Here is a 12,396-nt window from a genome sequence, read left to right on the forward strand (position 1 = left end):
AGTCTCATTTTATACTTGAGGAAACTTGATGTATAGAAGTTAAGAGACCGGTTTAAACTGACAAATAAAAAGGGTGATTTAGAATTCACTCCCAAAATAATCTGTGCTCAAGGTTCATACTCCTGTCTCACAACGATACTCTTAGCATAGCAAAAGAGATGTAAAAGATACTGAGGGCCACTTGCCTGCCTCACAGTTCTGCTTAGTTTTTTTGTCTTCTTAAAAAACAGGAAAAAAAACAAAACACAAAAAAAACCCAAGAACCTACTAGACTATGAGTCCAGTTAAGGACAGAGGCCAAGTCTTACTCATTTTTGGAGACTTGGCATCTATGTGTGGAGGAGGGTGGTAATCATCAATTTTTTTAATTAAAAGAAAATTATTATCATATCCTTTTACTTTTTTTGCTAAGTAATTGTTATTTATAAGGTTTAAATTTACCTTCCTTCCATTAGCCATTTCTTACTTACTTCTGAACAGGCTTAGTTCAAACGAGGGATAAAGTACTTAGATTGCGAGGTACTATAAGTAAAACATAAGAAACTTTATGTGTAATCTAGGCACAGTGTATAGTCAGTTTTCAGATAGTACGGGTTCAGCGTTTCATTGCATATAAGTGACACAGATGATGACCCTGTTAAATGCCATGTCTGTCCACCTACAATACTCACACCCGTAATACTCTGCTTCGTCTTCTAGTAATGTCCTTTGGATGCTGTGAGAGGTACGCGTCCTGCCAGCGCTGCAGCACCTTACAGGCAGAGACAGGCATGCTCTCCATGCTGCAGTCAGGTCAGAGGCGAGGTGTATGAGCAGAGCAACCTCATTTCCTAGTCAAGCTTTCTGCCTGTCCTTCTCTAATGTGTTTGCCTTTGAGAGAATGATTTTATACAGAAGTGTATATTTAAAACAAACAGAGATGGATAGATACATATATAGATACATGTATGGAGCTTTTTTTGCTTTTCTATCAATATTGTTCCATGACTCTGCTGAAAGAACTTCTTTTGCTTTACTGTTACAACTTCCTCAAGAATCTTACTTTTGTTTGATTTTATTACCTGTGATAGTATAAACAGCTATTTTAAAGAAAAGAAGACATTAAAATAGTCAGAGCTGATTTAGTATCATCTTACTCTGAAGTCCTACTATGCTTTTTGTTGTTGCCTTTGGTTCTATCCCATTATATCTTATTGGATATTAGATAATCTAAACAAATTTTCTATGGAAAATGAGATAATATAGTAGCCATTGTTTGTTCTCTGCTATTTGGTTCTGAAAGCCCTATAACACTTTCATTCTCTTGAATGGTTTTATACTGTTTTGTTATGCTTGATACTATCATATATGAAGCTATGCTCAACTATTTCAGAGAAAGAGACACTACGGTAGTTACTGTTAATTATGGGTTGTCTTGTGGTAAAATGCTGTGTTACTTGCATTGTTCTGATCTGATCTGCTTTGTTATGTCCTCTTTTGTCTTAATCTCTTTAAAATAAAAAAAAATTTAAAAAAAAACAATCTTACTTTTCATGAATGAGATCTTACTTGCTAAGGCCATAATTTTTAGTTATCTCTTAGTGAGTATCTTTTAAATAGTCTCTTTACTTTTATGTCTAAAGGCTTTAAATTTCAATTTTCAATAGCAACTTCACAAGACGAAAAGAGCTAGAAATCAATTTAACTGATGTATCTTTTTTCTACTTTCCAACAGAAAATTTCAAATTGAAGTTAAAGCATAAATGATAGCAATAAGCAATTCTAAAGAAAGTAGATCTGGTCTAATTTTGTGGTTTCAAATCTCAAATATTTTTCACTCTGCTGGTCACTATTACATACTGATATACAATGTAAGTGGCCTACAGCCAGCTTTATTTATGTCATACATTTAGCAATAAACACATAGGATCTCAAGATCAGACACATTCCAGGGCTGGGGATACAGTGATACAGCGATACAGTGCTTTCCTGGCATACTTGAGGGCGCAGGTTCAGTTCCCAGTATCATGAAGAAACACAAGGAAAGAACCACGGAAGCCACAGATGGTGATGTGTGGCTGCAATCCTAGCAGTCAGAAAGCTGAGGCAGGAGGACTGCAGTCTGAGACAAGCCTGAGCTATAATAGTGATACTTTGTCTCAGAAAAAACAAGAACCCCCAAATGATCAGACATATTCCAAAGTGTGTATATGTGTATGCACACACACCCACATATATGTACACATACATAATTCTGAGGATATAGTCTAAAATGCTTCAAAATTTAAAAAACCCCTAATTTAAAATTTGCTTTACTTATAATTACTATGTATTCAAAAGAACATTTCTGATGCCATTGTTATACCCACTGCACTCAGTAAGTATTTCATAAAAAAAAGTTGAATATGACCTTGGATAATTATCTAATAGAAAGGGTCTAAAGAATACAACCTCAAACAACCCATGGAGAATAATTACTGGCATAGTTTTAAAATTTACATAGTACATTAAAAAATAATTCTGATATTTTCTAAGATCAACCTCAAAGGCTGTTTGGAAACATCAGACTTGGTTTGTAAGTTTGGTGCTGGTTTGATAATGATTGGGCAGTTTTGTGTACTTAAAAATTAAAGTATAGAAATAAAAACAACAAAAAAAAGGTCTAAGAACTGTGGGAGTAATAAAACCCAAAATGTGTAAATGTTATTGTAAAAAAGAGAGGAAAAGAAAGTGTTCTAAAGGACACAACTGCAAGTATGTTTAGGTGTATAAGATGACTAAATTATTAAGTTTTTGTTAGATCATTGAACACAACTGTTTGCAGTGTCACTGTTTGAATGTCCACTTTGTATGCTTTAACTTTGTAACTTGAACAACTATTTCTAAGATGATAATATGTAATCTATTAACTTAGTGATTTCTTACTGTTTATTTTTTTGAAATTCTGTATTACTTGTACCCTTTTACTGTTTTGTTTATTTTCTTTAAATAAAATTTTTTAAAAAAATAAAAACAAAAGCAAGTCTTCAATTTTTTAAATATTAGAACAAGAAAAATTGTGTGTGTGTACTCTTAAAAGGTAAAAATATTTATATCGTCATATCTATTCTTATTTTTAAAATGTTACTGTGAAAGTAGCAGACTTGAGTTATAGCCATCATTCAGTGACTATTTTTTCTGTATAACGTGTTATATAAAACTCACCTATGAAAACAAAAGTTACAAGTTAACAACTTTGCAATAAAATTTACCTCGCTGGAACTGGTAGTTTAGGGCAAAAATCAGAAGATTTTGTATATTCAGAAGGCTTTATGTGGTAGCTACATAGTGCTGAGCCTGTTGAAAGAAAAATTATATGTTAGCTTCCAAAAAAAGAGTTTGGACAAATTCTCTTACTGTTTCATTTTAATTTGTTAATATTACACATACAAACATTAAACATTATAAAATTAGTAAGAATCTGATTTGATCTATATCATCAGTCCTGAATCATTTAAAACTGGTTCTTCTTTGAAATTACTGATAATATAATTCATGTACAAATTTTAATAATATGAAAGATAAAAACACAAAGTACTAAAGAAAGTATCTTTACTGAATGTCTGCCATATGTCATTTTATACAAGATGCCATATATACATATAAATCATTTATTAGAGCTGTATAGGTCAGGTATCATAAAGCTTCATTTAGAAGAGGTTTAGCAATACGAAAATGGCCTGCCCAAAAACTAAAGCAAGTAAGTAGCAGAGCCAGGATTAAACACATCTCTTTGAATAGCGAGCCTATGCTTAGCCACTGATTCTGCCGCTCTTTCCTAATTCTCCCATTACTGAATATTTAAGTTTGCCACATAGAGCGTATATGTTCAAGTAGTATATCTGTACATAAAAATCAGAAACACCGGGCTGGGGATTTAGCTCAGCAGCATAAGCGCCCGCCTTGCAAGCAGGCAGTCGTGAGTTCGATCCCTGGTACCAATAAAAAAAAAAAAAAAAAATCAGAAACACCCTAACTGTAAATATGTTGAACAAATTGATAAATTGGTAAAGGTGATTTTCAGTTTTCAAAGTTTAAAATAGCTCAAATTTAATCTTAGATTGGTTACACAAAGAACCATACATTTTCTGACTATATGACTGACACATAACTAAATAATATTGAATATTTAGATGGATGCAATCTACCAAATCTAGTATGTATTATTTTACTGACCTAATTTTTAACACAGTAACTAGAATACTGGAAGGATCTGGGTTCCAGCTCTAATTTTGCTGAGAATCTATTGCATTGTCACATAAACCACTTATATTTGATTAACTGAAGTTCCTACCAGGTTGCTAATCAGGAAAAATTCTTTATTATTAAGTAAAATCAGAATAGCTTTGCATTTGTATTATACTGGACTTCTACATTATACCACAATAGAAAAATCTTAAAATACAATGTGAAATAAAAATGACAGATGTCAACACTAATTATGAAAAATATACGTAATGAGCACATAAGCAGAAAATGGAATGGAATTAGAAAAATGAATATGGCCAGATTTGTTGGGACAAAAGAATTGGGAATGAATTTATTTCATTTATAACTTGTTCAATCAATCAAAACTCAAAAACTAGAGAGTCAAAAACTCATTTAACTCAGCAATACTCAAACCAGCAAACCACATGTTGAGTGTTTAAGCATATGGGCCATAATAGCACACTTACAAATATAGCATATATTTTAAACAAAGATAATTCAACTAATTTGACAATACAAAAAATATTTTGAAACTTGAAAGTTATTCTTCAGGGTTTGACAAACTCTGTAGGAGATGATGTTTTAAAACCTGCTTTTGACGATCCATTTTAATGAAAAGTATTTCAAAAATAATTGAGCTAGGGATATGGCTCAGTGTTAGAGCATCTGCCTAGCATGCTCTTGGGTTCAATACCCAGTAGCACAAGAAAAAAATAATTTTAACTCTTCTAAAAATTATTCATGTGCAAAGATAAATGCCACTGGTTTCTATTTATGGCAATTTTGAAAAGAATATGACAACAATGGCAAACAAACATTTCAGATTAACGCTAAAATATCTCGGAGTTCTACTTTAGAATTGCTATGGAAAAACAGCAACTGTGTTAGTAACTGCAGAGCACCCCAACATGACTGTAAATTCTTGGTCTGAATTGTCAACTCATTTCTTTCAGGGTCTAAGATGGAATCCATTTGCAAAATATAAAAGACATCAACTAAAGCAGTGTCAGTGCTAAACACATTGCTTCATCTAAATCCAGCGAACACAATCTCCATGCCCACCCTTTCTTCATTTTAAAAGGGAGGACAGCAGGTGCAACTGAGCTCGATTTTATAAATACTATGCCAGGATAATATTCAATGAAAGGATAATAGCCTTATCTCTGATGGTCTTCTGGGACACAGGCCAGTACTAAGTAGATCCTGTACTAAATAGATTAAAGAAAAAAGATCTGCAGAGTGTGTTAACAGCAACAATCATGAGAAACTTTATATGCTTTCTGCTCAAAGAGGTGACAGAGAAGACTCAATGAAGAACACTAAAGCAATAATGCAGAGGCAAACACTTTACAGCTGCTTTTCTTTTTATGCTTATTTGTTAACGCATTTTCAGTGTACATTTTAAAAGTATCATCTGTTTTGTTTTTAAACAATACCTAGCACAAAAGGTCTGGACATAAAGAGTAAGACAAATTTTCCTTATGATGCAAAACCATAGGTGAGTAATGAAAAGTCAAGAACTAAAAACAAAAGCTTATCTGAAGTATACCAGAGGCAATCCATGCAACTCAGACAATGTTATTCCAATACTATCAAAATGAGTGATCCTAGGAATCTAACATGGGTACATAAACATTTATCAAGATAAGGGGTTGCTTAGCTTCCACAATGCTTACTATAATTTTTCAAATGTTACATAATGTCCAATTATTTATTCTTCAGGTCAGTACCTTCCAAAGAAGATTTCTATCCCACAATCCAAAAAATTACACATGGAAAAAAAGAAAATAAAGAAGTAATGTTTTGAAGGCTTTACAAACAATCACTGGTATAAGCAGAGATAGAATTCCACACTCTTAATTTATTTGCTTCTTTTTGTACCATTCTTAATAATCATATTCAGACAAGATATTCAATAAGCAAATAAGTTTATATGCTCTATAGGCACCTCAAAACCAGTATGTTTAGCCGAGTGTGGTGGCTCACGCCTGTAATCCCAGCACTCGGAAGGCTGAGGTGGGAGGATCGTTGTGAGTTTGAGACCAGCCTGGACTACAAAGTGAGCTCAAGGCCAGCCTGAACTGCATAGTGAGACCCCTTCTCAAAAAAGACAAAAACAAACAAACAAACAAAAAACCAAAACGTAAACCAGTATGCTTTTAGAAAAATTATTTTTATTACCCACTCTCTTACTTTCTATCCTGGTTAATGGGTCCAGCCTCTAGGAAATCTCAAGATGAAACGTGCTGTTAGTCCCTTATGTTGTCTTCTTTATCTATAATCCTACGTTACTGAAGGAGGTTAAGTTATCAGGTCCTGGCAACCACATTTTCCTTTGTTATCTCAGACCTTCATGATTTCTGGGTCAGTTTAAATCCTCTCCCAAAGGGATCCTCATCTCCACCCTGCTAATGACCTTTACAATGGTCTTTGTAAAATCCAGATCCGTACAGTCCTAGTCTCACAAAGTCCACACTCCTTGGATTCCAGGGCCTCTTGAAATAAGAGTTCTATCTAAAACCCCAGACTAATCACAATACAATGAACTGCTTACAATCAATTCTTGCTGTTCATCAAGCCTCCAGGCTTTTTCAGATGCAGTTTGCTCTGCCTGCCCTTCCTAAGACTGGCATGTGAGTGAGTGTTAAAACCAAGCAGAGCCTCTGCAAACTACTTAACCTTTATCTCTGTCAAGCTTTCTCTGGTCCACTCAGAAAAGCTATTTGTCACTTAGCACTATTTAAGCCACTACATATCATTTTATAATTTTTATCATCTCCATTTTTAGAATGTGAGTGTTTTGAGAATTGGGGCCTTATCTTTTGAAATATCTGGAATCGCGGTCTCCTAGTACATGGGTAGCACCCAAAATCTATCTGTTGAATACAACAGACACCTGACGTTAATTATTATATTTTGACGTTACATATTATGTATGATGTTCATTTGCTTTTCACTGTTCACCACAGAATGACTTATCTAAAATAGAGTTTTTCAGTCTTGCTGTTAGGACATTTTGGCTATAGGGGGCTGTCCTCTGCAGTGCATAACTGTCAGCAACATGCCTGGCCTCTGTACTCTCGATGCGAACAGTTTCCTTCCTTAGCTCTTGCTCTTCTGTGACAATAAAAAAATAACTACAAAAACTGCCTGAGGTCATCGGCAGGTGAAAGCTCCATTTGTAGTGAATTAATAGTCGAAAACACCAGACTAAGTTGAAAGCAGTTGAGCACATCTGTAATCTCAGCTACTTAGGATGCTGTGGCAGGAGGTCACAATTCAAGGTCAATCTGAACAACTAAGGAAGACCCGTCTCAATGCTGCCAAGGGAGCTTGGTAGAGACTTCTCGACTCATAAACTTCAGTCCCTGGATTCAATCCTCCATGCTACCAAACAAATAAATAAAACATAAAACTAAGAGCTGATACGCTGCAGGCTTTCTTTTTCCTTTAAGAGTTTTGTTAAGCTGGTCTTGGTAGCACACATTCGTAAGTAATGCTATGCACCTGATGCAGGAAGACTGCTACAAGTTTGAGGCCAGCCTGGGCCACACAGCGAGTTCAAGTCTGAACTACATAGCAAGACCATATCGCAAAAAAAAAAAAACAACAACAACAACAACAACAACAACAAAAAAACAAAAACAAAAACAAAAAAAAGGTTTAGTTTAACTTACTGTCTGAGTGATATTTGTATGATACCTTAAAATTAAGTATAAAAAGAAGCCTTAAAAATGACTTAGAAATATGCAATGAATAGAAAAAAAGTTGCCAGAGCATCAGTTTTCCTTATGAAAAACAAATCGTATTGCCTTATGTAGTCCAGTAAATTTAATCTTGCCTTTTCTAATTAAGAAATCACTGTATATTTACATGTTAGAAGAATGGAAGACATTTTTCCAATTTCAATTTCTAGTTGTACATGAAAAGCCTGGACATATTTGTAATACCCAAGAAGCACCCATCTATACAGAAATGAGCCAGCTGGGATGTGGTATCAAGTCGTCAGCCACCAGCAATACATCCTACATATACAATATTTGCTGAGTGAATAAACTTTGAACATCTCTCTACATGCAAGACTGCTAGGTATTGTGCAGAACAAGTATGGGGACTGTATTTGTATTTCTGGTGTATATTTAATGTGTAATGTTTATTGAATTGAAGCAATTAGTTTTAATAGTACTACTGAATGTAAACTGTTTTTTTTCTTTTTAAACAATTAAGGATCCTGGCTTGTCTGACTTAGAGGTAATGAATTCAATTGCTGTAGTTGATTACTTCTTTATTTATAAATGTTATTGAGTTCAACCTTATTTGCTATACCAAAAATTCATACTAATCCTATGGTTTAAAGTATTATATTACTGACAGCTAAGAAAAGAGGAATATACCGATTGTCTATGGATATTGAACCTAACAACCTGATAATATTAATCAATAGGCTTATTATTTTGTAAAAATAGTGACTTTTATCTGAACAGATGTCAAAGTTTTCAATAGCAAAACAGTATCACTAAAATAAGCACTAAACTACAGTACATGGTTCTATTCAACATGGGAACACAGTCCAAATGACAGGTCAAAAAATTTTCAGAAGGGTCAGGGACACAGCTCAGAGGCACAAACACCTGCCTGCCAAGAACCAGTTCCTAAGTTCAATTCCCAGTACCAAAATAATAAAATAAAATATTTTTAAAAATTCATATTTATATGTCACGCAGTGTATTTAAGAAGTATTTTTAAATGACAGTGCTTTTTCACAAGTTATAAAAAAGGCTGCCAATAAAAGGAAAATGAGATTTCTTCCAGTTTACTATCATACTGGAGAGACAAAATATATATTTAAAAAGTTTAGTAAGAGTAATGGAAAAGATAGTTACAATCTCATCTGAAATATTACCACCAACTGAGAACATGCAGTGAGTCTCTAACTTACATGTTATACCCACTTCTAAATTGCTGGCTGGAATTTAGACAGCAGAGAAAGAACAAAATGAAAGACAAAGCATCTGGCCCAGAGCATGGCACACACTAAGCACTAATAAATGGGACACTAGAACAGACCCAGGGGTTAAATACCGTATCTTCTAAAACTGAGATGTCCATGCCAAACAATGGCGACAGTGGACGAACAGACCACAGAAACGTTGGGCCAGAACGAGGGAGAGAGAAGAGAGAGCTGCCTGGGCAGGAACTATCTTCCCTTCTTCGCCATCTCATAGTATGGCTGAATCGAGAATAATAAGTTTCAGGAGGAGGAGTCATTTTTTTCCTGCTAGAAAGTATGCATTTCTTGTATTTTCAAAAATAATGATAAATGAGGAAATAAATCTATTCATGAGAAACTGGCGGGAAGGAAAGTGAAAGTAAGATGGAATTGACACCTTGCTGAAAACAAGAACTCGTGTGGGACTTCATATCAGATAATTTCATTTTTGTCAGCAGGGCACAAGGTTAGCACAAATGATGCCTAAGAGGACTTGGGTGAAGAAAAGGTACGAGCAATCACATGGAGAAAGTGTACAAGAGATACATAAATAAGATAAATTACTGTATTTAGGAACGAATAAAATGAACTGATTTCATAGCAATTCTTGCTAGATTGAAGCTAAATGATTTGCCTGCTGGTGGCAACTCAGACAGATACAGAATGGAGGATAAAGTGTGTTGTGAGAATAAGAAATTATTAAGTGGTATTAAGGATAAGTAGGCAAATTCAGTCCACCATTCGTTCCAAAACCATTTATAGACATCTCCTGTGTGAGTTCCTATATTGGGCCCAGATATTCTGAGATGAACACAGCATAATCCTGTCCCATATAAATCTGTATACACCTCAAGAGAACCCAGAGAATTCTGATAGTGAGTCTTTATGATATTTGGCAACTGCAATTTTTAAAAGACTATTAAAAATTGTTTTCTAGATCACATATTTATGATATTTATGTTATATATAGATTATAAACCACAATAATAAAACACATTTATTTGTATACCAATGACACAACTCACATCCTAGAATATATACCTTTAGATTCATCTAAATTCTCCTGCCTATTTTTAAATCTTTCTATATTAAGGCAGTAGCTAACATAACCAACCTGATTTCCAGCTATTTCTTCCAAACTCTCTATTCTACTTGACAAAGGCTTTCCACAAACTCTAAGTATCCAAGAAAACAACTCTTCTTTCTTGTCTGAAAGAAACAAAGATGTAAGGGAATATTTTATTTGCCTAATAAATGTTATTTCTTATAAACATGCTGTAAGACTCAAGAGTTTCCTCTTATAAAATTTTAAGTAATTTCTAAAGATAATAAGAGTTCCTATGAATGGACGGTTGGGCTAAACAGTAGTTTTAAATGCTGCCATGGAAACTTAAATTTTCATGACAAGTATTTATATTATCTTTTCATTCTGGTAGGAAACATGTTATTTTACCCTGCATTTAAAAATAAGGTTTAGAATTAGTATTAAAAAGTTACTACCTCAAACAAGATTCTTCTCTTTCAAGTATGTTTTTTTCAAATTATGGTAAAAAATACATACCATAAAATATATAACATTTTTAAATGTATAGTTCAGTGACATTAATTATTTTCACATTTGTGTACAATCACTACTACCATCCATCTCCAGAACTCTCTTCATGCAAAGCTGAAACCCTTTACCTATTAAAAAAAACAACACTCTAATGTATCCTGCACACAGCTCCTGACAACCACACACTTTCTATCTGTATGAATTTGACTGCTAGACGGACCTCATATATGTGGAATCTTACAGCACCTGACCTTTAGTGAATGGCTTATTTTGCCTAGCATAATACTCTCAAGCTTTATCTATACTGCAGCATGTGATTAAGTTTTCGTCTTTTTTCAAGACTAAATAATATTTCATTATATGTGTATACCACATTTTATTTATCTATTGTAAATTTCTCTGGGTATTAAATTGCTTCTACATCTTGGATGTGAATGATGTTACAATGAACAAGATGTGCAAATATTTGCAGTCCCATTTTCGATTCTTTTATACAGATACTCAGAAGTGAGACTGCTGGGGTCATGTGCTAGTTCTATTTTTAATTTGTAAAGGGACTGCCATACATTTTTTATAGCAGCTGCATTTTATATTCTCACCTAGTGCACAAAGGTCCAAGTTCTCCACACACTCACCAGCATCTGTAATTTGTTTTTAATGGAAGATTTTCATATGGTCTGAAAAACTCACCAGGTGGGTCTTCTACTGAGACCACATTCAGTATCATATTTATTTAGAAGGATGCTGGCCTGGAAACAAAGCTTGCCAGAGGGTAGCACAGGCCATTTCTCATCAAGGGAGTTTCTCAGCAAGCCACACAGCTGACCGGGAACTAGCTCTCTCCCCGCCCTTCAGATGACAGCTTGGGTTCAAGGCACCAACACTCACCTCCTATCCGCCTGGAGGACATGTTGGAAGGCAGCTCAAGACTAGACCATAACCTTGAATGCCAGTATAAGCCATAGAGATTTTTATTTTATTAACTTTACTACTGATGATTTCTGAGCAATGAATTAGCATTGAGTGAAACTCTGGGAACATATATGGCAGCAGTAATTAAGCAAGCTGTAAGTAAAGAGATTAGTGTTGGGATGACTATTAACACTCCCCAAGTAGAACTTTAAGGACAAAGGCAGCAACCAACACTATTTTTAGCTATTTAGTGTTTGCCAGATACCGCCCTAAGCATTTTTCTCTTACTGACTCATAATAACAATGCTAATGAGATAAGTTAGTTTCAGACATTATCCTCCTATCAGCATAGGGAAACTAAAGTAGGGAGAGGTGCAGAACCTTGCCCAAGGTCTCACAGCTGTTATGCAGAGGGAGCAACATTTGAACTCAAGACGATTTGACTGCAAAGCCTGTGCTCTTAACCACTCAGCCATGGACCTACCAGGTACGTATGTTACTGTGTTTAAGATTTTAAAAAACTCTTAATGTACAACTCAGCCTTTCTTCAGAAACCCAAGAGTGATAAGGCCAATAGTTCTGGCATAGGGTTCTGCAAGACAAACATGTAGTGTAGGGACATGTGGGAACAGAAAATGAGACCTTAGTCATTTAGTGCTCATCACACGCTAGTGACTCTGTAGACATCATCTCACTTAGTCTTCATAACCTA

General features: G+C 34.6%; 1 protein-coding gene across 3 annotated transcripts in view; it reads right to left on the reverse strand.

Moving 5' to 3' along the window:
* The window catches only part of Slc44a1 (solute carrier family 44 member 1), a 181,593-nt gene that overhangs the window by 88,353 nt on the left and 80,844 nt on the right, over nucleotides 1–12,396 (reverse strand). For all 3 annotated transcript variants that reach the window (XM_063224411.1, XM_063224409.1, XM_063224407.1), the window contains exon 5: nucleotides 3,231–3,315. In XM_063224411.1, coding sequence (XP_063080481.1) covers nucleotides 3,231–3,315 — 85 coding nt within the window. The remainder of the gene's footprint in view (nucleotides 1–3,230; nucleotides 3,316–12,396) is intronic.

This window comes from Cavia porcellus, unplaced genomic scaffold (genome assembly GCF_034190915.1).
Source record: "Cavia porcellus strain 051 isolate PalLab524CR breed Dunkin Hartley unplaced genomic scaffold, mCavPor4.1 scaffold_1, whole genome shotgun sequence".
In the NCBI taxonomy this organism is placed as follows: Eukaryota; Metazoa; Chordata; class Mammalia; order Rodentia; family Caviidae; genus Cavia; species Cavia porcellus.